Raw genomic sequence first — 27,227 nt, 5'->3', positions numbered from 1 at the left:
CACAGCACACATGCCATACATTGTGATAAGCAGCATACCTACTGAATCATCAAAGTCCTGGATAGAGTGGATTTCTCTGAGAGCTGGCATAGCCTCGATGGGCGGTATAGCCCAGCATGCTAGGAGCCAGATGATCCACACAGCTGGTTGGAGACACACCAAACATAGCACTTTACTTCCTTTAGTACTTTAATCATTTAAAATTAATAATCTTTAGCTTTAACGCTTTGAACAGCGGTAAAATCACCTTTCGCATGTTGAACATAGTAAAAACCTGTGTCCCTGTCTGCAACAAATCCCACCTGGCTCTTATCACTAGGATATAAGGGCAGTAACCATAACTGGAGTATTTAATCCTCTTTGCCTCTCTGTCTTCAGATCAGCATCGTCTGTTAACTGATGTTATTGTATCTCTCACTTCCAGTACAATGTTGATTCTGGATGCAGGCTTCAGATGCTCACATTTTATTGTCCTTGCCGTCTCTTCCTTTAGATTACCCCCCTTGCATCCAAATGAACTGTGCAAATGGTGCATGTTACAATTCCAGCCAGCATTGTGATGGAATGCTGAACTGCAGAGACGGATCAGACGAGACCAATTGCAGTAAGTTCTGTTTTACTCGCCTTTAGATCCTATATTACCCAACCCAAAACAAAGAATGGGTCGACTGGGCTTGTATTCATTGGCATTTAGAAGGGTGAGAGAGGATCTGATAGAAACATCTACGATTTTTAAGGGATTGGACAGGCCAGATGCAGGAACAATGTTCCCAATGTTGGGGGTGTCCAGAACCAGGGGTCACAATTTAAGAATAAGGGGTAGGCCAATTGGGACTGAGATGAGGAAACACTTTTTCACCCAGAGAGTTGTGAATCTGTGGAATTCTCTGCCACAGAAGGCAGTGGAGGCCAATTCACTGGATGCTTTCAAGAGAGAATTAGATAGAGCTCTTAGGGCTAACGGAATCGAGGGGTGTGGGAAGAAAGCAGAAACTGATTTGGGATGATTAGCCATGATCATATTGACTGGCAGTGCTGGTTCGAAGGGCCAAATAGCCTACTCCTGCACCTATTTTCTATGTTTTCTATGTTTCTACCCCTCGGCAAAGCACTGTGATAGACAGAGATTGTCACACACAAGTCGTGCGGGGGAACAATTTAATGTGTACCCTGACTCATAGCGTTGTACCTTCCATGGATGCTGACTGAACCGCTGATTTCCGCCGGTGCTTTGTTTTTTGCACCAGATTCCAGTGTCTGCGCTTTCTTGTGCCAAGCCAAGAAAAACCATGCATGACTTCATAATATGAAATCATAAATTCATAAGAGATAGGAGCCGACTTAGGCTATTCGGCCCATTAAGTCTACTCCGCCATTCAATCATGACTGATCTATCTCTCCCTCCGAAAATTAACTCCTGACCTAGTGGTCAAAAAGGAAATCTTGTGTTAATTTTCTTCTCTCTTGACCCCCCCCCCCCACCCGTCTCCGACCTGCACAGCTCACAAATGCAGCAGCGGGTACTATCAGTGTGCCAACGAAGAATGCATTCCACGACTATTTGTATGTGACCACGACGATGACTGCGGGGATCGGAGCGACGAGCAGACATGCGGTAACGTCTTCTTATCATTACTCAAACGTTGCCTCCATCTGTAATAGTGCTTGACATGAGTCGAGGGAGAGGGTTCATCGAGATAGACACCACGTGCCAGGGTAACTAACTCAGCGAGACAGGCAACATCTCTGGAGAAGATAGGGCAGGTGAGGCAGAGGTTCACTTACACCTCCTCCAACCTCATCTACTCTATCCGCTGTTTAAAGAGGGAGTTAGATGTGGCCCTTGTGGCTAAAGGGATCAGGGGGTATGGAGAGAAGGCAGGTACGGGATACTGAGTTGGATGATCAGCCATGATCATATTGAATAGCGGTGCAGGCTCGAAGGGCCGAATGGCCTACTCCTGCACCTAATTTCTATGTTCTATGTTTCTATACTGAGTTGGATGATCAGCCATGATCATATTGAATGGCGGTGCAGGCTCGAAGGGCCGAATGGCCTACTCCTGCACCTATTTTCTATGTTTCTATGTTCCATGTGTGGACTCCTATATATCTGCGAGACCAAGCGCAGGCTCAGCGATCATTTTGTTGAATATCTTCGCTCAGTCTGCCTAAACCTACCTGATCTTTCGGTTAGCAAACACTTTATTTCCCCCTCACATTCCCACACTGACCTTTCTGTCCTGGGCCACCTCCATTATCAGAGTGAGGCCCAACGTAAATTGGAGGAACAGCAGCTCATATTTCGCTTGAGTTAGGGATTCGAGTAAGGGATTCGCTCCAAACACCTAGTGGTCACTCCATGAAACTACAAGGTGTTTTCAAATACAAAGTTCTTTTTAACGGACAAAGATGTATTTTTGTGGCGGCATGCAAAAAATACTAAAGACTTTTAGTTTAGTTTAGTTTAGTTTAGTTTACAGATACAGCGCAGAAACAGGCCCTTTGGCCAAGCCGAATCCTCACCGACCAGTCAACCCCGCACATTAATATTATCCTACACACACTGGGGACAATTTACACTTACACCAAGCCAATTAGCCGACAAACCTGGAGTGTGAAGGAAACTGAAGATCTTGGAGAAAACCCATGCGGCCACGGGGAGAATGTAAAACACCCGTAGTTGTAATCAAACCTGGGTCTCTGGCGGTGAAAGGCAGCAACTCTACCGCTGCGCCACCATGACCGTACCCTTCTTTAATGGAATATCATTGCCCATGTGTCGACCGAAGCAATTGCTTGGCAATGTCAATGACCTCCCGCAGTGAAACTAGCAGCCTGTGTTCTTAAAGAGACAGTGGTGTCTAATTGTCTAACCACCAAGCTGATCAAAAAGGCACAGCAGCGCCTTTACTTCCTTAGGAGGCTCAAGAAAGCTCACCTGTCCCCCCAGATCCTGACCAACTTTTACCGCTGTACCATAGAGAGTATCCCGACCACCTGCTTCACGGTATGGTACAGCAGCTGCACTGCTGCGGACAGGAAGGCACTACAACGGGTGGTGAAAACCGCGCAGCACATCATCGGTGCCCCGCTCCCTGCCATGGATGCCCTCCACCGAAAACGGTGTCTGAGACGGGCTGGGAAGATCATCAAAGACCCCTCACACCCCAACCATGGACTGTTTGCCCTCCTCCCATCAGGGAGGCGGTACAGGAGCCTCAGGTCACGTACTAGTAGGATGAGGAACAGCTTCTACAACAATAGAATCACATTGCTGAACTCGGAGTCCCGCCGATAGATTTCTCTGGTCCCTCCGTCCCCACTGTTTAATTATTCTGTATTTTTTGATTATTCTGTATCTTCTCTCTTTCTATTTTTTTTAATTTCTTTATGCACAACTACTACGGACTGACGCAAAACTGCATTTCGTTGTACTCATACTTGTATTTGTGCGATGACATTAAAGTTGAATTGAATTGAATAGAAATTGAATTACTGTGGGAAGTCCCGTTGCTATAAACCAAATCCATTACAAAGAGGTGCATAAAAGCAGCATGGTGGCGCAGTGGGGGAGCTGCTGCCTTACAGAGCAAGAGACCTGGGTTCAATCCTGACTATGGGTGCTGCCTGCATGGAGTTTATACTTTCTCCCTGTGACACGTGTGAGTTTTTTTCCAGGAACTCCAGTTTCCTCCCACACTCCAAAGACGTACAGGTTTGTAGGTGCATTGGTTTGGTATAATTGCACATTGGCGCTAGTGCGTGTGGGATAGTGTTGGTTTGCGGGCATCGCTGGTCGGCGCGGTCTCGGTGGGCTGTATCTCTAAGCTAAACTAAACGAAAGTACACTAACGAGGGTAGCCTGTATCTGTGCAACGTAACATGGAGCGGTGATGGTGTTGTGTATTGCAGCTTACCCTGCATGCTCTGGAGACTACTTCAGCTGCCCCAGTGGCCACTGCATTCATCAGTACTGGCTGTGCGATGGGGACGATGACTGTGGAGACAATGCTGATGAAAGAGGCTGTGGTAAGAATGTGGGCATTCAGTGAGGATATTAACGTTTAAATGAGTGGGACCTACAAACCGTGGATTGAGGGTTGCAGAATTCACCAAACGTGAATCATTGTGTGGAACAATTCCACTCCCCAAGCTGACTGCCCATTCATATACGTGATAGTAGAATTGAACCTTTGTCCTCTGGTCCTCGGCCCTTCGCGCCCATGGAATCCCAAGTCTACTGGATAGCCATTCAATCATGGCTGATCAACATCTCTCCAAGCTCTCTAACCCCATTCTTCAGGGCTTCTCCCTCAGATAAGTCACCAGTTTTTGACACCTATACTAATCATATTGTCGAAAGTAAAAGTCGTAGAGCGCTTCAGCCAGAGAGTGTGGAAACAGGCCCTTCCACCCAACATCTCCCAGCTACACTAGTCCCACTTGCCTGCGTTTGGTCCATATCCCTCCAAACCTGTCCTATCCATGTACCTATCTAGCTGTTTCTTAAATAATGGGATAGTCCCAGCCTCAACTGCCTCCTCTGGCAGCTCGTTCTATACACCCACCACAAGTGCACTTCGCCAGATCCGCCAGATGTGGTTTTACAGTAGACAGCGGCATTTTCAGTTTAGCCAGCGTTTGTGCTTGGTTCATGCTGGGCTCCTTTACTAATCTATTTCCGTTTCTCTCGGTTTGAGCAGAGAGGGGGGAACTGCAAGAGTGCTCGCCCCGGCAGTGGATTTGTCCTGGTACTCAACACTGTATCTCCCTCAACAAGCTGTGTGATGGCACCCAGGACTGCTCCGACGGGGGAGATGAGACTAACTCCACGACCGGAAATAACTGCAGTGAGTACTCTGATCTTGGAACAAGACTTGTACCACCTGCCTGCAGAATGTTCTAAGAGAAGATGGTACACTCTTGTAATATATCCTGTATCCACTGTTCATGATGTGGACTCTTATACATCGGCGAGACCAAACGTAGACTGGGCGATCGTTTCGCTGAACACCTTCGCTCAGTCCGCCTGAAACTACCAGCTCACCCGGTTGCTAAACACTTTAATTCCCCTTCCCATTCCCACACTGACATTTCTGTCCTAGGTCTCCTCCATTGTCTGAATGAGGCTAAACGCAAATTGGAGGAACAGCATCTCATATTTCACTTGGCAGTGGTATGAAAACGGATTTCCCTAACTTTAAGTAACCCCAGCATTCCCTCTCTCACCATCCCTCCCCCCCACCCAAGTTGCACTGGCTTCTCATTTTCACCCAACAAATACCTGTTTCCTTTATCATCGTTACTTTTATGCATTTGTTTCATTCATTGTTCTATTTAAAAGGGGATAGAGCCTTTTCTGTTGCTGCTCCGGCACTCTGGAACACCTTGCCGTTGCACATCAGACAGGCCCCCTCACTGTCCATCTTCAAATCCACCCTAAAAACTCATTTTTATTCTCTGGCTTTCGACACTGGCTGAGACATTGCTCCTGTTATTAGTGCTTTTAATGTCTTTTAATTTTTACAGTTTTATAGTCCTTTGTTTTACGGTTTTTAATGGTTTGTAATAACTTCTTGTCCATGAGTTCTCATGTACAGCACTTTGTGGCAACTGCAGTTGTTTAAAGTGCTTTATAAATAAAGTTATTATTATTATTATTATATTTCTCTCAACATCACTGTCTACAGTATATCTCTTGTTTCCCTTTCCTGTGACTTTCACTCTGAAGAAGGGTCTCGACCCGGAAACTTCACCCATTCCTTCTCTCCAGAGATGCTGCCTGTCCCGCTGAGTTGCTCCAGCTTTTTTGTGTCTACATTCTTGCAGTGTCCATCTGCCTCGAGATGCCAGGGGAAAGCCAGTGAGATGCCTCACAAGAAACTGCAGATGCTGAAATCTTGAAAAAAACCATTGCTATTTATTGATAATTAAAGTGTAATTTTTCTATCAAAACCCACCCGGTGAATGCATGTGCTTATTTTCAGGTGTACATAGATACGTGTATACCTGTGCTTACTTTCCCATGTACATGAATACATGAATGTGTTTAGTTCAGGTGTACATAAATACAAGTATGTGTGCGTTAACATTCAACTGTACATAGATACAGGTGTGACTGTGCTTACTTTCAGGTGTACGTAACTGCGCTGCTCTAAGCTGTGAGTACCACTGTCGTTCCTCCCCATCAGGCGGGATCTGCTTCTGCCCCTCAGGGTACATCCTGGGCACTGATGCGCGCTCCTGTGTTGGTAAGTTTTACTGATGCAGCATGGAAACAGGCCCTTCGGTCCACCGAGTCTACGCTGACCATCGATCACCCGAGTCCGCGCCGCCCATCGATCACCTGTTCACGCTAGTTCTACGCTATCCCGCTTTCTCATCCACTCTCCACACACTAGGGGCAATTTACAGAGGGCCATTTAACCTAAAAAACAGCATGTTTTGGGGTTGTGAGAGGAAACCGGAGCATCCTCTCCGGAGCGGAAACCCACGTGGTCACAGGGAGAACATGCAAACTCCACACAGACAGCACCCGAGGTCAGGATCGAACCCGGGTCACTGTGAGGCAGCAGCTCTACCCTCTGTGATGATAGAAATATCAGAACGTCATTTGTCAGTAATTTGAAAAGCCATGAGATGCATAGAGTGCATAGATTGACCCTCGTGCTGAAGATGAAGGATCTGGGATAGTCTCTCTGCTGGGCGGGCTGGATGACTACCCGCTCGCCATGGACTATATCATGGTCCAATAATGAGGGGAGCTGACACAGAGACTACGGGCAATGGAGGGGTGGGGGGCGGGGGTGTGGGGAGAGGGGAAGAAGCTCTACTTCACTCACATACCACCATTGTTGGTTGAATAAAAGAACAACAAACATTTTTTAACAATTTTGGGAAGTTTGGTCTTGTACCCATCGATCGCACAGCGTGAAAACAGGCCCTTTGGCCCAACTTGCCCATGCTGGCCAACCTGCCCCATCTACACTAGTCCCACCTGCCTGTGTTTGGCCCACATCCCTCTAAACCTGTCCAATCCATCCATGTACCTTTCTAAATGTTTCTTGAAAGTTGTGATAGCCCCAGCTTCAACTCCCTCCTCTGGCAGCTTGTTCCATCCACCCACCACCCTTTGTGTAAAAAAGTTACCCCTCAGATTCCTATAAAACCTTTTCCCCTTCACCTTAAACCTACGTCCTCTGGTTCTTGATTCCCCTAGTCTGGGTCAAAGGTCACCCAATCTATTCCTCTCATGATTTGTGCACCTCTGTAAGATCACATGACAAGGGGAGACGGCAGGCATGGGTTATTGATTGGGGACGATCAGCCATTATCACAATGAATGGCGGTTCTGGCTCGAAGGGCCGAATGGCCTCCTCCTGCACCTATTTGCTATGTCTATGTCTAAGACCTTCACAATGTTTGACATTCTACGACAGTGTACAACTTTCTAAGTTTTACTCATATTAGTTTAATATTGTCTTGTGTACCGAGGTACAGTGTGAAGCTTTGTGTGTTATCCTGACACGGATAATCAACCTGTACATAAATATAACGGAAAGTGCAAAGAGAAACATACCTGAGTGCAGAATATACTGTAGAAATCCTGGTAGTTTTATAATTTGAATGGAGATCTAAGAATGGAGCTCATGTTCATAAATCATAGGAACATTCAGGTAGGCCATTCAGCTCATCAAGTCCACTCCACCATTCAATCATGGCTGATCTATCTCTCCCTCTCAACCCCATTCTCCTACCTTCTCCCCATAACCACTGACACCCGTACTAATCAAGACTCTATCTATCTCTGCCCTAAAAATATCAATTGACTTGGCTTCCACAGCCGTCTGTGGCAAAGAATTCCACAGATTCACCGCCCTCTAACAAAAGAAATTCCTCCTCTTCTCCTTCCTAAAGGAATATCCTTTTATTCTCAGATTCAGATTCAATTTTAATTGTCATTGTCAGTGTACAGTACAGAGACAACGAAATGCATTTAGCATTCCCTTGAAGAGCGACATAGCAAACGATTTGAATAAAAAATAAATAATAAGTGTCCGGGGGGGGGGTGATTGGCAGTCACCGAGGTACGTTGTTTAGTAGAGTGACAGCCGCCGGAAAGAAGCTGTTCCTCGACCTGCTGGTTCGGCAACGGAGGGACCTGTAGCGCCTCCCGGATGGTAGGAGGGTAAACAGTCCATGGTTGGGGTGAGAGCAGTCCTTGGCGATGCTGAGCGCCCTCCGCAGACAGCGCTTGCTTTGGACAGACTCAATGGAGGGGAGCGTGGAACCGGTGATGCGTTGGGCAATTTTCACCACCCTCTGCAATGCCTTCCGGTCGGAGACAGAGCAGTTGCCATACCATACTGTGATGCAGTTGGTAAGGATGCTCTCGAAGGCTATTGGCTCTGATCCTAGTGGCTGCTCTCCCACTAGTGGAAACATCTTATCCACATCTACTCTATCTAGGCCTTTCACTATTTGTTGTAGGGGAGGATGATAGATTGTCTTCTGGGACCAGCAGCAAAGAGTGGCCACGCTTGCAGTGTGACTGTGCAAAGGACACAGGTGGTTTCAGACACCTCCTATCATCGTATACATCCGTGTCCTTATATAGAGCAGCAAAGATTAAATAAAGTTAGGATTAGAACTCAGTGATATGAGAACTGATCTCGTTCCTCCCAGTCTCCTTTCCAGTTGGACGTAGCCCGGACCATCACACAAGCCAACCTCCTTTCCATTGACTTCACGCTGCTCGGCAAAGCCACCAGTACAATCAAGGACCAGTCTCAACCTGGTTACTCCCTCTTCTCCCCTCTCCCATCAGGCAAGCGGTGCAGAAGTGTGAAAACACACACCTCCAGATTCAGGGACAGTTTGTTCCCAGCTGTTACAGCCAACTGAACCATCTCCTCACCAACTAGACAGTGGTCCTGACCTCCCATCTACCTCAGTGGAGACCCTCGGACTATCTTTAATTGGACTTTACACGACTAACTGTTATTCCCTTTATCATCTATCTGTGTGGATGGCTCGATTGTAATCATGTGTAGTCTTTCCGCTGACTGGATAGCGCGCAACAAAAAAGCTTTTCACTGTACACGGGTCAATAAACTAAACTAAACTAATCTGAACCAGTTCTTAATCCTGCCACAACCTTTGTAAGAGATGATACTAGAAAGGCCACAGTCATGATGGCGGCGCTGGCTTAACAGCTGCGGCCCACCTGCAGTCCGTCTGTTTATTTTCTTTCGTTTTGTTCCTTGTCATGTTTTAGTTAATTTTTGTTTTATTAAGTTGTATATGTGTGTGGGTGGGGTGGGAGAAACATGCTTTGGCCTCTTCCTTCAGGGGATGCGACTTTTTCTTCGGTCGTATTCCCCATCCCCGTCTCCGTCTGCGCCGAGGCCTAATGGCGGAGCTGGCGGCAACGGAGCTGTAGCAGCGGCAGCAGCGGCGGAGACCCGACTCGGTCCTGGAGCTGTGGCGGAGACGGCGGAGACCTGACTCGGCCCTGGAGCTGTGGCAGCGGCAGCGGCAGCAGCAGCGGCAGCGGAGACCCGACTCGGCCCCGAAGCTGTAGCGGCGGCAGCAGGCAGCGGAGACCTGACTCGGCCTCTGAGCTGTGGCGAGGCAGCGACCACCCGCGGAGTTTGAGCCGTCGCCTCGGCGCAGAGGGAGAACAAAGAGGGAAGAGACAGAGACTTTAAGATTTTGCCTTCCACCACAGTGAGGAGGTGTTTGGTGAACTCACTGTGGTGGATGTTAAATTTGTGTTGATTGTGTGTTTTTGTCATTTTTTTAATTATATGTATGACTGCAGGGAAACAAAATTTCGTTCAGACCGAAAGTTCTGAATGACAATAAACGAATCTAATCTAATCTAATCTAATTGATGTGACCAAATGTGTGAACTGTAACTGTGTGTGTTTCCTTTGCCTGTAGACTTTGACGAGTGTAATGTTTGGGGGGCTTGTGACCAACTATGTGAGAGCAAGGTTGGAGCCTATTCGTGCGCCTGTGTGCAAGGTTACGTGTTGGAACACCACAAGCACTGCCGAGCTAACGCTTCATGTAAGTCCCAGCATTGGGGGCAGGGTAGCACCGAGCCCACACCGACCAGCGATCGCCCCTACACTAGTTCTGTCCTACACACATTAGAGACAATTTACAGAAGCCAATTAACCTACAATCCAGCACGGCTTTGGGATGTGGGAGTTAACCTGAGGAAACCCACGCAGTCACAGGGAGAATGTGCAAACTCCACACAGACAGCACCTGTAGTCGGGTTCAAACCCGGGTCTCTGGCGCTGTGAAGCAGCAACTCTACTGCTGTGCCGCCGTGCCAGACCTTGGGTCCCCCAGCACAACTTTGCCACACCGTCTCGTGTTTACTAAACCTTCCCGCAGCTGTTGTCAGGTCTACCCTGGGGCAGTCTGAAAGAGAGTCCCGACTCGAAAGTTCACCTATCCACTTTCTCCACAGATACTGCCTGACCTGCTGAGTTACTCCAGCACTTTGTATCTTGCTATCCAATGTCCACTTCCATTTTAAAGGCAGCCCAGCAGCTTCAGCTTTTTGAAGCTAGTCTGTAAATATATTCAGGGAATCTGTGGACACAGCTTCCAAAAACAAACCTTCCAAAAATAATGTTTAAGAAAGAACTGCAGATGCTGGAAAATCGAAGGTAGACAAAAATGCTGGAGAAACTCAGCGGGTGAGGCAGGATCTATGGAGCGAAGGAAATAGGCAACGTTTCGGGTCGAAACCCTTCTTCAGTCTGGGGTTATGGGGAGAAGGCGGGAACATGGGGTTGGGAGGGAAAGATAGATCAGCCATGATTGAATGGTGGAGTAGACTCGACGGGCCGAGTGGCCTAATTCTGCTCCTGTGACGTATGAACGTATTGCAGCGCGTATATGATTGTGAACTAGACCAATGGGCATGTGTCTCTGACGGTGGTCAGTGGGAGGGCACTGACTGTAGACCTTCGTTCTTGCCCTGCAGCTGGAATTCCATCCATCGTCTTCTCCAATGGTCGTGATCTGCTGATTGGCAACATCCACGGGCGGGACACGCGGATCCTTGTGGAATCTCACAACCGCGGCATTGCTGTCGGTGTGGATTTCCACTACAATCTGGGCAAGATCTTCTGGACAGATACCATTCAAAATAAGGTGCGTAACATTCCCGAAACTGGGCACCGATTCAGTGACCCGGAGCAGATGAAGTGGTGTTGAAAACCCATGTACCTCATGTGTATTGTGTTTCTATGTTTTAATTTCGCTGAGGCACGTTACTGTTGAGAACCCCACTCCTTGTCTGGTGACACATACATTATTAAATCCTCCATCCTAAAAATAAACTGGCTTGGAGGTTGTTCAGGTTCTTGTAACAGAACACCAAGAACAGAGTCAAACTTAGGTTAGGCCAACCGACTCAAGCCAAGCTTTCAATCAACTCCTTACCAAGGATACAAATTCCACTCTCACTCCCTCCATGGCTTACAAAACTTCTAACAAAAGGGCGCAAATATCAATCCCTTGCCCAAAATGCTCTTACATGCAAAATGCTTATACATCGGCGAGACCAAACGCAGACTGGGCGATCATTACGCTGAACGCCTTCGCTTAGTCTGCCTGGACCTATCTCATTTCTCCCAGTTGCCATACACTTCCCCTTCCCATTCCCACACTGACCATTCTATCCTGGGCCTCCTCCATTGACAGAGTGAAGCCAAATGCAAATTGGAGGAACAACATCTCATATTTCGCTTGGGCAACTTATTGAATATTGATTTCTCTCACTTCAAGTAACCCATGCATCCCCTCCCTCTCCATCCCTCCACCACCCAAGTTGTACCAGTTTCAAAGTCGTCTCGTGGAGTCTCATTGTCTGTAACTCATTTTCACCTAGCCCACAGCTAACAATGGTCTATTTCCTTTTTCATTGTTACTTTTTTTGCATATCTTTCATTCATGTGTTCTATATCTCTCTACAACACCGTCTATGTCTCTTGTTTCCCTTTCCCCCTGACTGTAAGTCTGAAGAAGGGTCTCAACCCAAAACGCCACCTATTCCTTTTCTCCAGGGATGCTGTCTGACCCGCTGAGTTACTCCAGCTTTTTGTGTCTATCTTTGGTTGAAGCCAGCATCCGCAGTTGCTTCCTACACATGCTCTTTGCAGAGGTTTCCCCATGAATGGTGGGATTTATTTAACGACGCCCGGGAGATGTGCCCAGGGAGGAGCTGGAGTAAGATCCCACCAAAGGTCAGCACCATTGGTTTTCACTGGTTTAGAGATACAGTGTGAAAACAGGCCCATCAGCCCACCGAGTCCACGCCAACCAGAGATCACCGATACCGTAATTCTATCCTACACACTAGAGACAATTTACAGCTGCCAACTAACCTACAAACTTGCACGTCTTTGGAGTGTGGGAGGAAACCGGAGCACCCGGAGAAAACCCACGTGGTCACAGCGATAATGTACAAACTCCGTAGAGACAGCAACCGTAGTCAGAATCAAACCCGGGTCTCTGGCACTGTAAGGCACTGTACCACCGTGACACTGTTCCAGTGCAACACAGTGTGTGGTGAGCCAAACTGCAATGTGACTAACTGATGACATGGATATGCGGGGCATGGAGGGATATGGATCACGTGCTAGCAGATAAGATCGGCTTAACTTGGCGGCACGTTCAGCACAGACCTTGTGGGCTGAAGGGTCATAAAGTCATAAGTGATAGGAGCAGAAATAGGCCATTCGGTAGAGCGATATAGAACACATCAATTAGGCCATTGGGCGGTCACGATGGCGCAGCGGTAGAGTTGCTGCCCTTACAGCGGATGCAGCGCCGGAGACCCGGGTTCCATCCTGACTACGGGCGCTGTCTGTACGGAGTTTGTACGTTCTCCCCGTGACCAGCGTGGGTTTTCTCCGAGATCTTTGGTTTCCTCCCACACTACAAAGACGTACAGGTTTGTAGGTTAATTGGCTTGGTAAATGTAAAAGTGAAAACTCTAGTGCGTGTTAATATGTGGGGATTGCTGGTCAGCGCGGACCCGGTGGGCCAAAGGGCCTGTTTCCGTGCAGTGTCTATAAACTAAACTAAACTAAACTAAACAAAAGTCTATTCCATCATTCAATCATGGCTGCCTATCTCTCCCATCCTAACCCCATTCTCCTGCCTTCTTCCCATAACCCCTGGCACCCGTATTAATCAAGAATCTATCTGCCTTAAAAATATCTATTGACTTGACCTCCACAGTCTTCTGTGACAAACAATTCCACAGATTCACCATTTCTGACTAAAGGGTCTGTTCCTATGTTGTTTGAGTGGGTAGTGGTGGGGAGAAGGACATGGTGATGAGGGACTCGGCTGTAGGGTGGAGCAGACAAGGTCTAGTGAGGAAATAATGAATGGATGGCTTCTGGTGCCTGGAGGCCAACAATTGGTCTTCCTGAGGAAGCTGTCTCCCAGGTCTCCATAGATAGACACAAAATGCTGGAGTAACTCAGCGGGTCAGACAGCATCTCTGGAGAGAAGGAATTGGTGATGTTTCGGGTCGAGTCCCTTCTTCAGACCAGAAGAAGGGTATCAACCCGAAACATCACCTATTCCTTCTCTCCAGTGATGCTGTCTGACCCGCTGAGTTACTCCAGCATTTTGTGTCCATCTTCGGTTTAAACCAGCATTTGCAGTTTCTTCCTGCACATCCCAGGTCTCCATGCTTGGCCAGTCCTTGTGATGCAGAGAAGGGATGGGTAAAAGTTGGGTGGTCGGTTTAGATTTTTAATCCATGTCCCTCCATTACCTGCATATCCATGTACATATGCAAAAGCCCCTTAAAAGCTACAGCAGCAACTACTAAATCCCTACCCACCTTCCACCTCACACTAGAATTTACCTGTAATCTGTCACAGATCGCCCATCCATTTTAAGGAGCTGAAATAAGATAAGAGACAAGACAACAGTCAAGAGCCATTTATTGTCACATATACCAATTGGTACAGTGAAATTTGTGGTCACATTACAGCCATACGAATAACTCAAATCTCCAAGATTTGTAAACATAGCTATATATAATAGATATTTTATATATACATATTTTGTCTTGATCCATGGAAATGACACAAAATGCTGGAGTAACTCAGCGAGTCAGGCAGCATCTCAGGAGAGAAGGAATAGGTGATGTTTCGAGCTGAGACCCATCTTCAGACCACCTGAAGAAGGGTCTTGCCCTGAAAAGTCATCTATCCATGTTCTCCAGGGATGCTGCCTGACCTCCTGAGTTTATACTTTACACTTTAGAGCTGCAGCACAGAAACTGCCGCTTTAGACCAGCGAGCTGGTGCCGACCAGCGATCACCCCGTACACTAACTTTACACACACGAGGGACATTTTTCCAACTTACTTACAAATCAACCTACAAACTTGCACGTCGTTGGAATATAGTGAAGAAACCAGAGTACCCGGAGAAACTCCCTGGAGAAAACCCACACACGGTCACGGGGAGAACATACAAACTCCATACAGGCAATAGACAATTGACAATAGGTGCAGGAGAACGCCATTCGGCCCTTCGAGCCAGCACTGCCATTCAATGTGATCATGGCTGATCATCCACAATCAGTACCCCGTTCCTGTCATCTCCCCATATCCCTTGCCTCCGCTATCTTTAAAAGCTTTATCTAACTCCCTCTTGAAAGCATCCAGAGAATTGACCTCCACTGCCTTTGGAGGCAGAGAATTCCACAGATTCACAACTCTCTGGGTGAAAAAGTTTTTTGTCATCTCTGTTCTAAATGGCCAAACGCTTATTCTTAAACTGTGGTCACTGGTTCTGGGCTCCCCCAACATTGGGAACATGTTTCCTGCCCCTAGCCTGTCCAATCCCTTAATAATCTTATATATTTCAAGAAGAGTCCCTCTCATCCTTCTAAATTCCAGTGAAGACAAGCCCAGCCGCTCCATTCGTTCAACATATGACAGTCCCGCCATCCCGGGAATGAACCTTGTGAACCTACGCTGCACTCACCTCGTTAGAAAGAATGTCCTTGCTCAAATTTGGAGGGAGCCCCCATAGTCAGGATCAAACTCGGGTCTCTGGTGCTGTGAGGCAGCAACTCTACCGCTGTGCCACCCCCTTAAGGGCCTGTCCCACTGTACGAGCTAATTCAAGAGTTCTCCTGAGTTTCCCCTAATTCAAACTCGGAGAATCACGGTAATGGCCGCTCGCAGGTACTCGGGGCTCTCGTGGACATTTTTCAACATGTTGAAAAATATTCACGAGTCTTCACGAGCTTATTGCGTTACCTAAGCACCTGCCGTTAGCGTTACGAGCCGCTAAGAGACGTCCCGAGCTCTGACGCACCCGCTACGTACATTCTACGTGCTTACCACGAGCTTGATTGTTTTTTTTAACTCGGGAGAGCTCTTGAATTACCTCGTACAGTGGGACAGGCCCTTAAGTTTGTGTCTTTTTTTGTAACCAAAGTGATTCAGATTGTCTGCTGAAGCGTTTTACTTACCCGTGTTCTGCTAGGTTTTCTCTGTCAATCTCGACGGCACTAGCATTCGGGAAATCTTGAACGTGTCCATTGACACTCCGGAAAACCTCGCTGTGGACTGGGTGAACGATAAACTGTACGTGGTGGAGACCAGCATCAACCGCATTGAGCTCACTGATCTGGATGGAGGGAACCGTATCACCTTAATTGGAGAAAACCTGGGCAGGCCACGAGGCATTGCTCTCGATCCTACTGTCGGGTAAGAAACTCACCCATTGCCTTTAGTTTAGTTTAGGTTCATTCAGAGATACAGCATGGAAACAGGCCCTTCGGCCCACCAAGGCCGCACCGACCACCGATCACCCGTTCACACTTGTTCTATCCCACACACACACACACACACACTAGGGACAATTTACAGAAGTCAAATAACCTACAAACCCGCACGTCTTTGCAGTGTGGGAGGAAGCCGGAACTCCCAGAGGAAACCCAGCGCAGGTCACAGGGAGAACGTGCAAACACCGTACAGACAGCACCCGTAGTCAGGATCGAACCCGGGTCTCTGGCGCTGTGAGGCAGCAACTCTTCCGCTGCTCCACTGTGCCACCTTATTCATTCGCCCATGACATTTCGTAAATTGAGAACAAAACCCAGTAGGTCCCATGGGAGGTAATGAAGCTGCAACCTTCTGTTACACTACTGAGGTGTTTTGGATCACACCCCCTAAATCAAATCGGTGCTTGTTGACCCCTGATGGTCTCAGTACCTCATCATCCTAATGTCAAGCAAATGTGGTGTGATTCAGACTGGAGTCGAATTATGAATCACATTTTGGTTCCAGCAAAGATCTGAAGGAGCAGGGAGGAGAAACATATCCAGTTGTCGATTTCAATGTAGGAAGTGGCCAAAGATAGACACAAACAGCTGGAGTAACTCAGCGGGTCAGGCAGCATTTCTGGAGAAAAAGAATAGGTGACGTTTCGGGTCGAGACCCTTCCTGAAACTGAGAGTCACGGGAAAGGGAAACGAGGGATATAGACGGTGCGTAGAGAGATATAGAACACATCAATGAAAGATGCTCCCAAAAGTAACGATGATGAAGGAAACAGGCCGAGGTTAGCTGTGGCCTAGGTGAAAATGAGTTACTGACAATGAGACTCAACATGTTGACTTCAACACTAGTACAACTTGGGTGGGGGAGGGATGACGAGAGAGGGGTCACTTGAAGTTTGAGAAGTCAATGTTTATACCGCTGGGTTGGCTGTATACTGCCCAAACGAAATATGAGGTGCTGTTCATCCAATTGGTGTTTGACCTCACTCTGACAACGGAGGAGGCCCAGGACATAAAGATCAATGTTCGAATGGGAAGAAGAATTAAAGTGTTTGGCAACGAGGAGATCAGGTGGATCTAGGCGGACTGAGCGAGGATGTTCAGCGAAACCATCGCCAATGTTTACAAGTCTGCACCTTTAACAACAGATAGATGAGGTTGGAGGAGGTGCAAGTGAAACTCTGCCTCACCTGAAAGGACTGTCGGGATCCCTGGACAGTCGAGGGAGGAGGTATAGCATACGTCTTGCACTTTATTTGCTTCTAGTAATCACCTCCCACTGTGTGTTACTTCAGCACTCTGAGTCCTTTTGTGCGGAAGTTTTTGAGTTTGAACTCCTAACGAATCTGTTACACAGACAACAGTCTGCTGTGACTGAATGAAACAGAATGTAGCCAATCTGATCCCATTAATCTTCTGCGCTGGAGTTCGGTTAGAAATAAGTCCCTCAAGTGAGAATTATGAAGTGGTGCAGTGGGTGAAGCTGCTGGAACGCAGTGCTAGAGTCCCAGGTTCGATCCTGACCTCAGATACTGCATGTGTGGAGTTTGCACATTCTCCCCTTATCTCCCTGGGTTTTCCCCAAAGCCTTCGATTTCCTCACACGCTCCAAAGACGTACAGGTTTGTAGGTTAATTGGCTTGGGTTTGTATACTTGGCATAAGTGTAAATTGTCCCTAGTGTGTGTGTTGGGTTGTGTTAATGTGCTGGGATCACTGGTCGGTGCGGACCCGGTGCTGTATCTCTGAACTAAATTAAACTAAATGAATAGCATCTGTGCTATTGCATGCTGAAGCCACACTTGGGGTCCTGACCAAAAATGAATACGTGTGGCCTTGCCGACACTAGTATATCTCGTCTTCTAGAGAAAAGAACATCCTCTTCACATTGACAGTGTCTAGATTGCTCAGGGTTTTGCAAGTCCCACTAGCTCACCTGATCTGCTCAAATGCAAGCCAGGTACTTCTTTATATCCATAGACATGTCATATCATCCTCATGGGGTTGAATAGGGAAGATTTAGATTAGTTTAGTTTGGTTTGGAGTCTATCTTGTGTCTGTCTTTGTTTAGTTTAGTTTAGAGATACAGCACGGAAACATGTCCTTCGACCTACCGACTCCAAGCCGACCAGCGATCCCGGCACACTTATACTATACTACACACACTATGAACAATTTACAATTATACCAAGCCAATTAGTCTACAGACTGCATGTCTTTGGAGTAGGTGAGGAAGTCGGAGCCACCGGAGAAACCCACACAGGTCACGGGGAGAACGTACAAACTCCCGGGCCTCTGGCGCTGTAAGGCAGCAACTCTACCGCTGCACCACTGCAGAGTTCCAATTTTTCTTTTGCGCCTGATGATTTTTCTTTCGAGCGGATTGATCAAACTGTACCTTTTCTGCCCAGTTATTTATTCTTCTCTGACTGGAACGATGGCTCTGGTGCCCCGAAGCTGGAGAGAGCTTTCATGGACGGGAGCCACCGGTTTGAAGTGGTCAAGTCCAAGCTGGGTTGGCCGGCTGGGATAAGCTTGGACCTGATTACCAAACGCCTCTACTGGGTTGACAGTCGCTACGACTACATTGAAACTGTAACATACGATGGACTGGAAAGGTAAAACACCCACCCACTGGAATTATTGTGAAGAAAATCATTTGTTTAGATGGATATTGATTTGGTTCTCTTGAGGGTCCACTCGGTTATGGTGATTTATTGGGGGAATGTTTAGGTTTAGGCCTATTATTGTGTACCGATTCTTGGGTAAGGTCGGGGGGAGTTCCCTCCGCCACGGGTACCATGTAATCCCGTGCTACCTGCTCCATGGTTGGATAGTCGGCGACTAAACCGTCTCCCCCACCTGATTTGCCAGGTAAGGAGGGGGCTGTGGACCCTCAGCAGGACCAAAAACAAGACCTGTCAATGGGCTGATGAGCTTCTAGCGAGCCACACTTCAGTAGAGGTTGCGCTCACTGTCGTACATAGCATTGTAAGGAGTGAAGAAAAACATGTAATTCTTCCCTCTCCTTGGTTTTCAAAAGAGAAGTTGTTAATTAAAAAAATGTTTTAATTGTGTACCGAGGTACAGTGAAAAACTTTGTTCTGCATGCCATTCAATCAGAGCAAGTGTACCATCCATAGTTCCAATCAGACCAAACCTTAGTACAATAGGTGGCCTGAAGGGGAAAATGTGGAGCGTGAAGTGAAAGTGATTTTGTACACGATGTGACGGCCATAGTTTAGTTTACTTGAAAGATACAGCACGTTAGCAGGACCCTTGGCCCACCAAGTCCACATCGACCAGCGACCCCTGCACATCAACATTATCCTACATACACTAGGGACAATTTTACATTTATACCAAGCCAATTAACCTACAAACTGGTACTTCTTTGGAGTGTGGGAGGAAACCGAAGACCCACGCAGGTCACGGGGAGAACGTACAAACTCCATACAGACAGCACCCGTAGTCAGGATCGAACCCGGGGCGCCAGCACTGCAAGCGCTGGAAGGCAGCAACACTACCTCTGCGCCATCGTGCTTGACTCATACTTGAGAGAATATGACATGATTGATATAAGTTTTTGTGTTCCAGGCCTGCACATACCACAGTTTTCCGTTTTCTACTGCTGGAACTGGTCAAATTAATCTCTGCTGCCACACAGTTGTTCCCTTTTCACACAATACAAGCAACAGTTTGCTTAAAATCAGTTTGCGGCTCTTATGAAGCAAGACTGGATAGACTCGGCTTGTACTCACTAGAATTTAGAAGATTGAGGGGGGTTCTTATAGAAACTTACAAAATTCTTAAGGGGTTGGACAGGTTAGATGCAGGAAGATTGTTCCCGATGTTGGGGAAGTCCAGAACAAGGGGTCACAGTTTAAGGATAAGGGGGAAATCCTTTTAGGACCGAGATGAGAAAAACATTTTTCACACAGAGAGTGGTGAATCTGTGGAATTCTCTGCCATAGAAGGTAGTTGAGGCCAGTTCATTGGCTATATTTAAGAGGGAGTTAGATGTGACCCTTGTGGCTAAATGGATCAGGGGGTATGGAGAGAAGGCAGGTACAGGATACTGAGTTGGATGATCAGCCATGATCATATTGAATGGCTGTGCTGGCTCGAAGGGCCGAATGGCCTACTCCTGCACCTATTTTCTATGTTTCTATGTTTCAAAGGAAAGTGGCATGTCGGCAAGTTTTTCTCTGTACCTCCATATACGTGACAATAAACAAGGAACTGCACATGCTGGTTTACACAAAAGGACACAGAGTGCTGGAGTAACTCAGCGGGTCAGGCAACATCTCTGGAGAAATTGTTCTGCACAGTTGCCACCTGATCGGCTGAGTTCCTCCACCATGTTTTGTCCTTCGTTACTTACTGCCTTGTGCAGTCATCCAGCCTCCATATTCAGCATTTTTCCATGCTTTAATTCATAATTTCTTTGCTTCTACGCAGGAAAACTGTAGTGAGTGGAGGTCGGTCAGTTCCCCACCCTTACGGAATAGCGAATTTTGAAGATAAATTATTTTATACTGACTGGACGAAGATGGCTGTTATAAGAGTCAATAAGTCTGCAGACAACAATCCACAAATCATCTATCAGTCTCCACTGAAGCCCTATGGAGTGGCTGTGTACCATGCATTCAGACAGCCCTTTGGTAAGTTCACTTTGTAATGGCATTTCAAGCTATTCTTTCCAGATTGAAATGATTGCAGATCCAATGGATTTAATAAAAGCAAAAAAAACTCTCTCTTCTTTGTTAATTTATCCGTATCATCATCTATTCCTTTTCTCTTGAGATGCTCTGACCTGCTGTTACTCCACCATTTTGTGTCTATCTTTATTATTTTTATTATATATTTAACCTCCTACTAATATTAAGCTGCTAATTGCTGTTTTTATTAATGTCTTAACTTTGTAGAAGCACATTGTTTGTTTTCTAGAGGGCAGCTATTGAGAATGATTCCAGTTTACGTCTCCGCTGAATTCATCTTTTGTGTGTTCACTTGAACATTCATCTTTTGTGTTGGTCCTCATCTCTAATGCTTTTTAATCTCTCCTGTCTTTCATCCTATCAGCATTCTTCCCTCTTGTCCTTTTCCCTCCTCCTTTCCCTGCTTTAAGGGCCTGTCCCACTTTCACGACCTAATTCACGACCTCCGCCGAGTTTGCCCTTCACTTACACTCGCAGCATGGTCGTCACGAGGTCGTAGGTAGGCTGTGATGCTAGTCGTAGGTACTCGTGGCATCAAGTAGGTCGGGGCATTTTTTCAAGCCTGATGAAAAATGTCCACGAGTAAAAAAGGTTGTGAATTAGGTCGCGAAAGTGGGACAGGCCCTTTACTAATATTTAAAACATTTAAATGAGACCCGGTTTCGATCTTGACCTCGGTTGCTGTCTGTGAGGAGTTTGCATGTTCTCCCTGTTACCGCGTGGGTTTCCTCTGGGTTACCCTTGTTTCGCTCTCCGCACTTGTTGTCTGACCTGGCAATTAACCTGCTGAGTTATTCCAGCACTTTGTGTTCTTTTGCTGCTAATTATCTCCATCTTTCCACAATTTCTATTTCCGAACTGGTGCACACAAACACATGAAAAGAGCAATGACACAAGGAGCCTTGAGCAAAACACAAAGTGCAGGAGGACCTCAGCGGGTCAGGCAGCATCTGTGGAGGGAATGGACAGATGACATATCAGATCAGAATCCTAAGTTCATGTTCATAAGTCATAGGAGCAGAATCAGGCCATTTGGCCCATCAAGTCTACTCTGCCATTCAATCAAGGCTGATCTATTTTCCCCTCTCAACTGAATTCTATTGACTTCATCTGGGAGCAGCAGACTGATTCTAAAGTAAAAAATAAAAGTGGCTAAGGATATGAAAGGAGTGATGGTTAAAGAAAGGTGGAAAATCTGCCCCGTTTAAATGAGTGATAGTGGGCAATATGAGTGTCCACTGGCATCATGGATGGTGTAGCGGTAGTGTTGCTGCCTCACAGCACCAGAGAACCACGTTCAATCCTGACTATGAGTGCTGTCTGTACAGAGTTTGTACGCTCGCCTTGTGACCTGGGTGGGTTTTCCCCGGGATTTCCGGTTTCTTCCAACATTCAAAAGGCGTACAAGTTTGTAGGTTAATTGGCTCGGTAAAACTGTAAAACATGTCCCTAGTGTGTGTCGGATAATGTTAATGTGCGGGGATCACTGGTCGGTGCGGACTCGGTAGGCCAAAGGCTTTGTTTTCTGCGCTGTATCTCTAAACTAAATTGCACTAGATGAAAAATGGTTAAACATATGAAAAAAGTGGCTGTTTCTATAGGGGCTAGTGGAATCAAGGGATATGGGGAGAAGGCAGGCACGGGTTATTGATTGTGGACGATCAGCCATTTTCGCAATGAATGGCGGTGCTGGCTCGAAGGGCCGAATGGCCTCCTCTTGCACCTATTTTCTATGTTTCTATATTTCTATGTGACGAAAGGGTGGAAAAGTCTGTCCCGTTGAGGTGAGTGACAGTGGGCACTATGAGCGTGCACAGGTCTGGAAATGTTTGCAAGGTTGAATAATGAATGTGTTTTGTATGTGTTGTTGCAGTGAAGAATCCATGCGGCAGTAACAATGGTGGGTGTGAACACATTTGTATCCTCAGCCATGGGATGGATAATCAGGGCCTGGGCTATCGCTGCAGGTGCAAGCTGGGGTTTGATCTCTACCATGACCAGAAACACTGCTACCGTAAGTGATTGGCCTCAAGGTATTCTCAATTTTATCGTTATCTAATGTGAAATAGCTCTGTTACGAAAATCTGCGGCCGCCTTTAATTGTTTGTCCATGAGTACCTTCATTAACTTTCCTGTATCGAGATAGTGTAGCGAGACCAGGCGGGTACAGTAAATAGTTTTATTAACAAAACGGCATTTAAACGTTATGTAGCGACAGATTTTTATATATCGTTCAAGAGATTATTCCCTCTAGCCACTAAGTAAGCTACATGGATTAAGGAGAATGTCGTAATACGCATGTGAGCCCTCCGTGAGACATTCAGAGCTTCTTCACAGATAAATCTTCATAACACAGTTTTAATTAACGGCCACTACATACACGTGCACTGAATCGAGAGAAAACGTTTTTTAACATCTTGTTGCTGCGAAAAGCACTAGCTACTGAACACACCTCCAAACTCTAAAAACCCTGTCACGTGACAGTCCCGACTTCTGACGAGGGTTCTGCATAACATAGCTTAACCACTGGGTGCCGCTACAATAGAGTGGACATGGAATGAATGTTTCCAGAGTCTAGGACCAGAGGGCATAACCTCAGAATAAAAGAATGTACCTTTAGAAAGAGGATGAAGATGAACACTCTGTGTCTCCCCCTCTGCTCAATCTATTGTACTTGAGTTTGAACGGATTGTATTTATGTATAATATAACTGATTAGATTGGATGGCATGCAAAACAAAACTTTTCACTGTACCTGTGAACATGTGATGATAATAAACCTAATACAGCTTGTTGTGGATGTAGGCATTTATTGAGTGATTTATCATAAACTTGTTCCTTAACTCAAGGTCTCTCTCCACATTTTTGCTGTTTTGTTGGTATTTCACTGAGAGACAAGGAGAGCTGTCTAGCATGGAAACAGGCCCTTCAGCCTATTTTGTCCGTGCCAACCAAGTTGGTGTGCAGGGCTAGTCCCATTTGCCTGCATTTGTTCCTTAATTCAGTGCCAACCTCTTCAACCTTCTCCTCCTCTCCTTTCATTGCCATTCATGCCCTCCATTGTTTGCATCTATCGCCTTCTCTCCTCTTTTCTCAACTTGCTCTTTAATCCCCACTCTTCTCTGCTGGCCATCCATTTCCCTGTCCCCTCTCCCCTCGTCTGTACCTTATTCATCGCCTCCCTTTCTCCGCACCGTCCTACGTAGCCCTCTGCATTCAGCCCAATTTGATCATGGCTACAGAACTTCATTCGAGAGTCAAGAGTGTTTTATTGTCATATTTCCTGAAACGGAACAGTGGAATTCTTACTAAAACACAAAGTTCTGGAGGAACTCAACTGGGTCAGGCAGCATCTGTGGAGTCTTGACCATAGAGACATCGAGTGATACAGTGTGGAAACAGGCCCTTCGGCCCAACTTGCCCACACCGGCCAACTCCCAGCTACACTAGTCCCACCTGCCTGCGTTTGGTCCACATCCCTCCAAACCTGTCCTACCCATGTACCTGTCTAACTGTTTCTTAAACGTTGGGTTAGTCCCAGCCTCAACCACCTCGTCTGGCAGCTTGTTCCATTCACCCACCACTCTATGTGTGAAAAAGTTACCACTCTGATTCCCCTTCATCTTAAACCCATGTCCTCTGGTCCTCGATTCGCCTACTGTGGGCAAGAGACTCTGTACATCTACCGATCTATTCCCCTCATGGTTTTGTACACCCCTGTGAGACCCCCCCCCCCTCATGGTGGAGACGGTGTTTCGACCCGTCATCTGCCCATTCCCTCCACAGATGCTGCCTGAGCGTTGAGGTCTACCGACACTGTGGTTTGCTGAAGGTTGCAGGGTCCGCAGTTTCTTGTTGAACGCTGTCTGCTCTCTCTCTCCTGCAGCGGTGACCCAGTTCCTGCTGTTCTCGTCACAGCTGTCGGTCCGAGGAATCCCCTTCAACATCTCCACCCAGGAAGATATCATCCTCCCCGTGACAGGGAACCCCTCTTACTTTGTGGGAATTGACTTCGAAGCGGTGGAGCGGACTATATTTTTTTCTGATACCAGGAATGACCTGATTTGTAAGCAGAAAATTGATGGAACAGGTAAAAACCATTATAGAACCATTAATCAAATCAAAGAACCATTCATTTTTACTCATCCTTTCTGTTTCTTCAAGAGAATGAAAGTTCTACCTCTTACACAAAATACGGCAGAGAGTTGTATACCTGTACAGCACAGAAACAGGCCCTTCAGCCCACCTTATCCATGCTGTTATAAATCTGTACAGCAGAGAAACAGGCCCTTCAGCCCACCTTATCCATGCTGTCATATATCTTCACAGAAACAGGCCCTTCAACCCACCTTATCCATGCTGAGTCATAGATCTGTACAGCACGGAAACAGGCCCTCCAGCCTTAATAATGTTATTGAAACATATAAGATTATTAAGGGTTTGGACATGCTAGAGGCAGGAAACATGTTCCCGATGTTTGTGGAGTCCAGAATCAGGGGCCACACAGTTTAATAAATGGTAAGCCATTTAGAACGGAGATGAGGAAAAACGTTTTCACACAGAGAGTTGTGAGTCTGTGGAATTCTCTGCCTCAGAGGCAGTGGAGGCCAATTCTCTGGTTGCTTTCGAGAGTTAGATAGAGCTCTTAAAGATAGCGTAGTCAGGGGATATGGGGAGAAGGCAGGAACGGGCTACTGGTTGGGGATGATCAGCCATGATCATATTGAATGGTGGTGCTGGCTCGAAGGGCCGAATGGCCTACTCCTGCTCCGATTGTCTTTTGTCTATTGTCCATGCTGTCATAGATCTGTACAACACAGTAACAGGCCCTTCAGCCCACCATATCCATGCAAACCAAGTTGGCATCCTGGGCTAGTCCCATTTGCCTGCATTTAGCCCATAGCCCTCTAAACCCTTCCTCTCCATTTCTCTATCCAAATATATTTTTGCAGATCGTTTAACATTTGACATCTTCAATAAGGTAGCCTTACATATAAATGTGACATCAATTCTATATAAATGCTACTTGCTTCAAAATTAGATACATTTCATACATTAGAAAGCACACAGTGGGTCTAAATGTTAATTTAACATCACTGCAATGTGAAAAGCATCACTAGAACACAATATCGACAGTGGGGTAAAACTGGACTACACTCCTTCCCACCCTGCTTCCTGTAAGGACTCCATCCCCTACTCCCAATTCCTCCGCCAATGCGGCATCTGCACCCAGGATGAGGTGTTCCACACCAGGGCATCGGAGATGTCCTCATTCTTCAGGGAACGGGGGTTCCCCTCTTCTACTATAGATGAGGCTCTCACCAGGGACTCTTCTATATCCCGTAACACTGCTTTCACTCCCCATCCCCCCCACTCGTAACAAGGGCAGAGTCCCCTTGTCCTCACCTTCCACCCTACCAGCCGTCACGTACAACAAATAATCCTCCGTCATTTTTGCCACCTCCAACGTGACCCCACCACTTGCCACATCTTCCCATCTCCTCCCCAGTCGGCTTTCCGCAGAGGTCACTCCCTCCGTAACTCCCTGGTTAATTTGTCCCTTCCCAGCCGTACCACCCCCTCTCCGGGCACTTTCCCTTGCAACCTCAAGAGATGCTACACTTGTCGCTTTACCTCCCCCCTCGACTCCATTCAAGGACCCAAGCAGTCTTTCCAGGTGCGGCAGAGGTTCACCTGCACCTCCTCCAACCTCATCTATTGCATCCGCTGCTCTAGATGTCAGCTGCTCTACATCGGTGAGACCAAGCGCAGTATTGGCGATCGGTCTGCATTAACCGACCTGATCTCCCGGTGGCTCAGCACTTCAACCCCCCCTCCCATTCCGAATCCGACCTTTCTCTCCATGGCCAGAGTGAGGACCACTGTAAATTGGAGGAGCAGCACCTCATATTTCGCTTGGGCAGCTTGCTCTCCAGCGGTATGAACATTGACTTCTCTAATTTCTGGTAGTCCTTACTATCTCTTCCCCTCAGCTCTCCCTCAGCCCACTGTCTCCACCTCTTATTCTCTTCCTCCCTTCCCGCCACCCCCCCCCCACATCAGTCTGTAGAAGGGTTTTGGCCCAAAACGTTGCCTATTTCCTTCGCTCCATAAATGCTGCCTCACCCGCTGAGTTTCTCCAGCACTTTTGTCTACCTACAATATCGACAGTTTCACTTTATAGATGTTTCAACTAGTACACCTGCCCAGTTAAAGAATCACGTGTTGCCATGACATGGAAATTGTAATGAAGTTGCCAACTCACTCAGTTTGAAGTTAAATGCTATACCAACACTGTTTAAAGCAAAGTCTGTTCAAATTCACCAGTGCAGGGATAAATGTTTAGCAGTAACTGCAGATGCTGGTTTACACCCGAAGATACAGAATGCTGGAGTAACTCAATGGGACAGGCAGCATCTCCGGGTAGAGTGGAGAAGGGTCTCGACCTGAAACGCTACCCATTTTCCTTCCATCCGGAGATGCTGCCTGTCCCGCTGAGTTACTCCAGCATTTTGTGTCAGTGCTCGGGGGTAAATGTTGCTGCTTCTTCAGCCAAATTGGTTTGCTTTCCTATGTACCATCAGCAGGGTGGGAGTTAGAGTCCGGTTAAACTAAGCTGTGAACTTGTACCCTGCTGGCCCGGTTAATGTTTCCGC

The 27,227-nt window shown here is 46.9% G+C and overlaps 1 protein-coding gene across 1 annotated transcript in view; it reads left to right on the top strand.

Moving 5' to 3' along the window:
- Positions 1-27,227, top strand: part of lrp2a (low density lipoprotein receptor-related protein 2a) — a 281,896-nt gene that overhangs the window by 68,253 nt on the left and 186,416 nt on the right. The window contains 12 exon segments of the mRNA XM_055637704.1: positions 494-604; positions 1,502-1,615; positions 3,916-4,032; positions 4,707-4,853; positions 6,138-6,254; positions 9,949-10,077; positions 11,012-11,181; positions 15,555-15,778; positions 18,263-18,469; positions 20,313-20,515; positions 22,446-22,586; positions 24,458-24,661. Coding sequence (XP_055493679.1) covers positions 494-604; positions 1,502-1,615; positions 3,916-4,032; positions 4,707-4,853; positions 6,138-6,254; positions 9,949-10,077; positions 11,012-11,181; positions 15,555-15,778; positions 18,263-18,469; positions 20,313-20,515; positions 22,446-22,586; positions 24,458-24,661 — 1,884 coding nt within the window.

The sequence above is a fragment of the Leucoraja erinacea genome, chromosome 7 (assembly GCF_028641065.1).
Source record: "Leucoraja erinacea ecotype New England chromosome 7, Leri_hhj_1, whole genome shotgun sequence".
Taxonomy (NCBI): domain Eukaryota; kingdom Metazoa; phylum Chordata; class Chondrichthyes; order Rajiformes; family Rajidae; genus Leucoraja; species Leucoraja erinaceus.
Note: the sequence above shows the minus strand (reverse complement) of the source record. Positions and strands in the feature narration are given on the sequence as shown.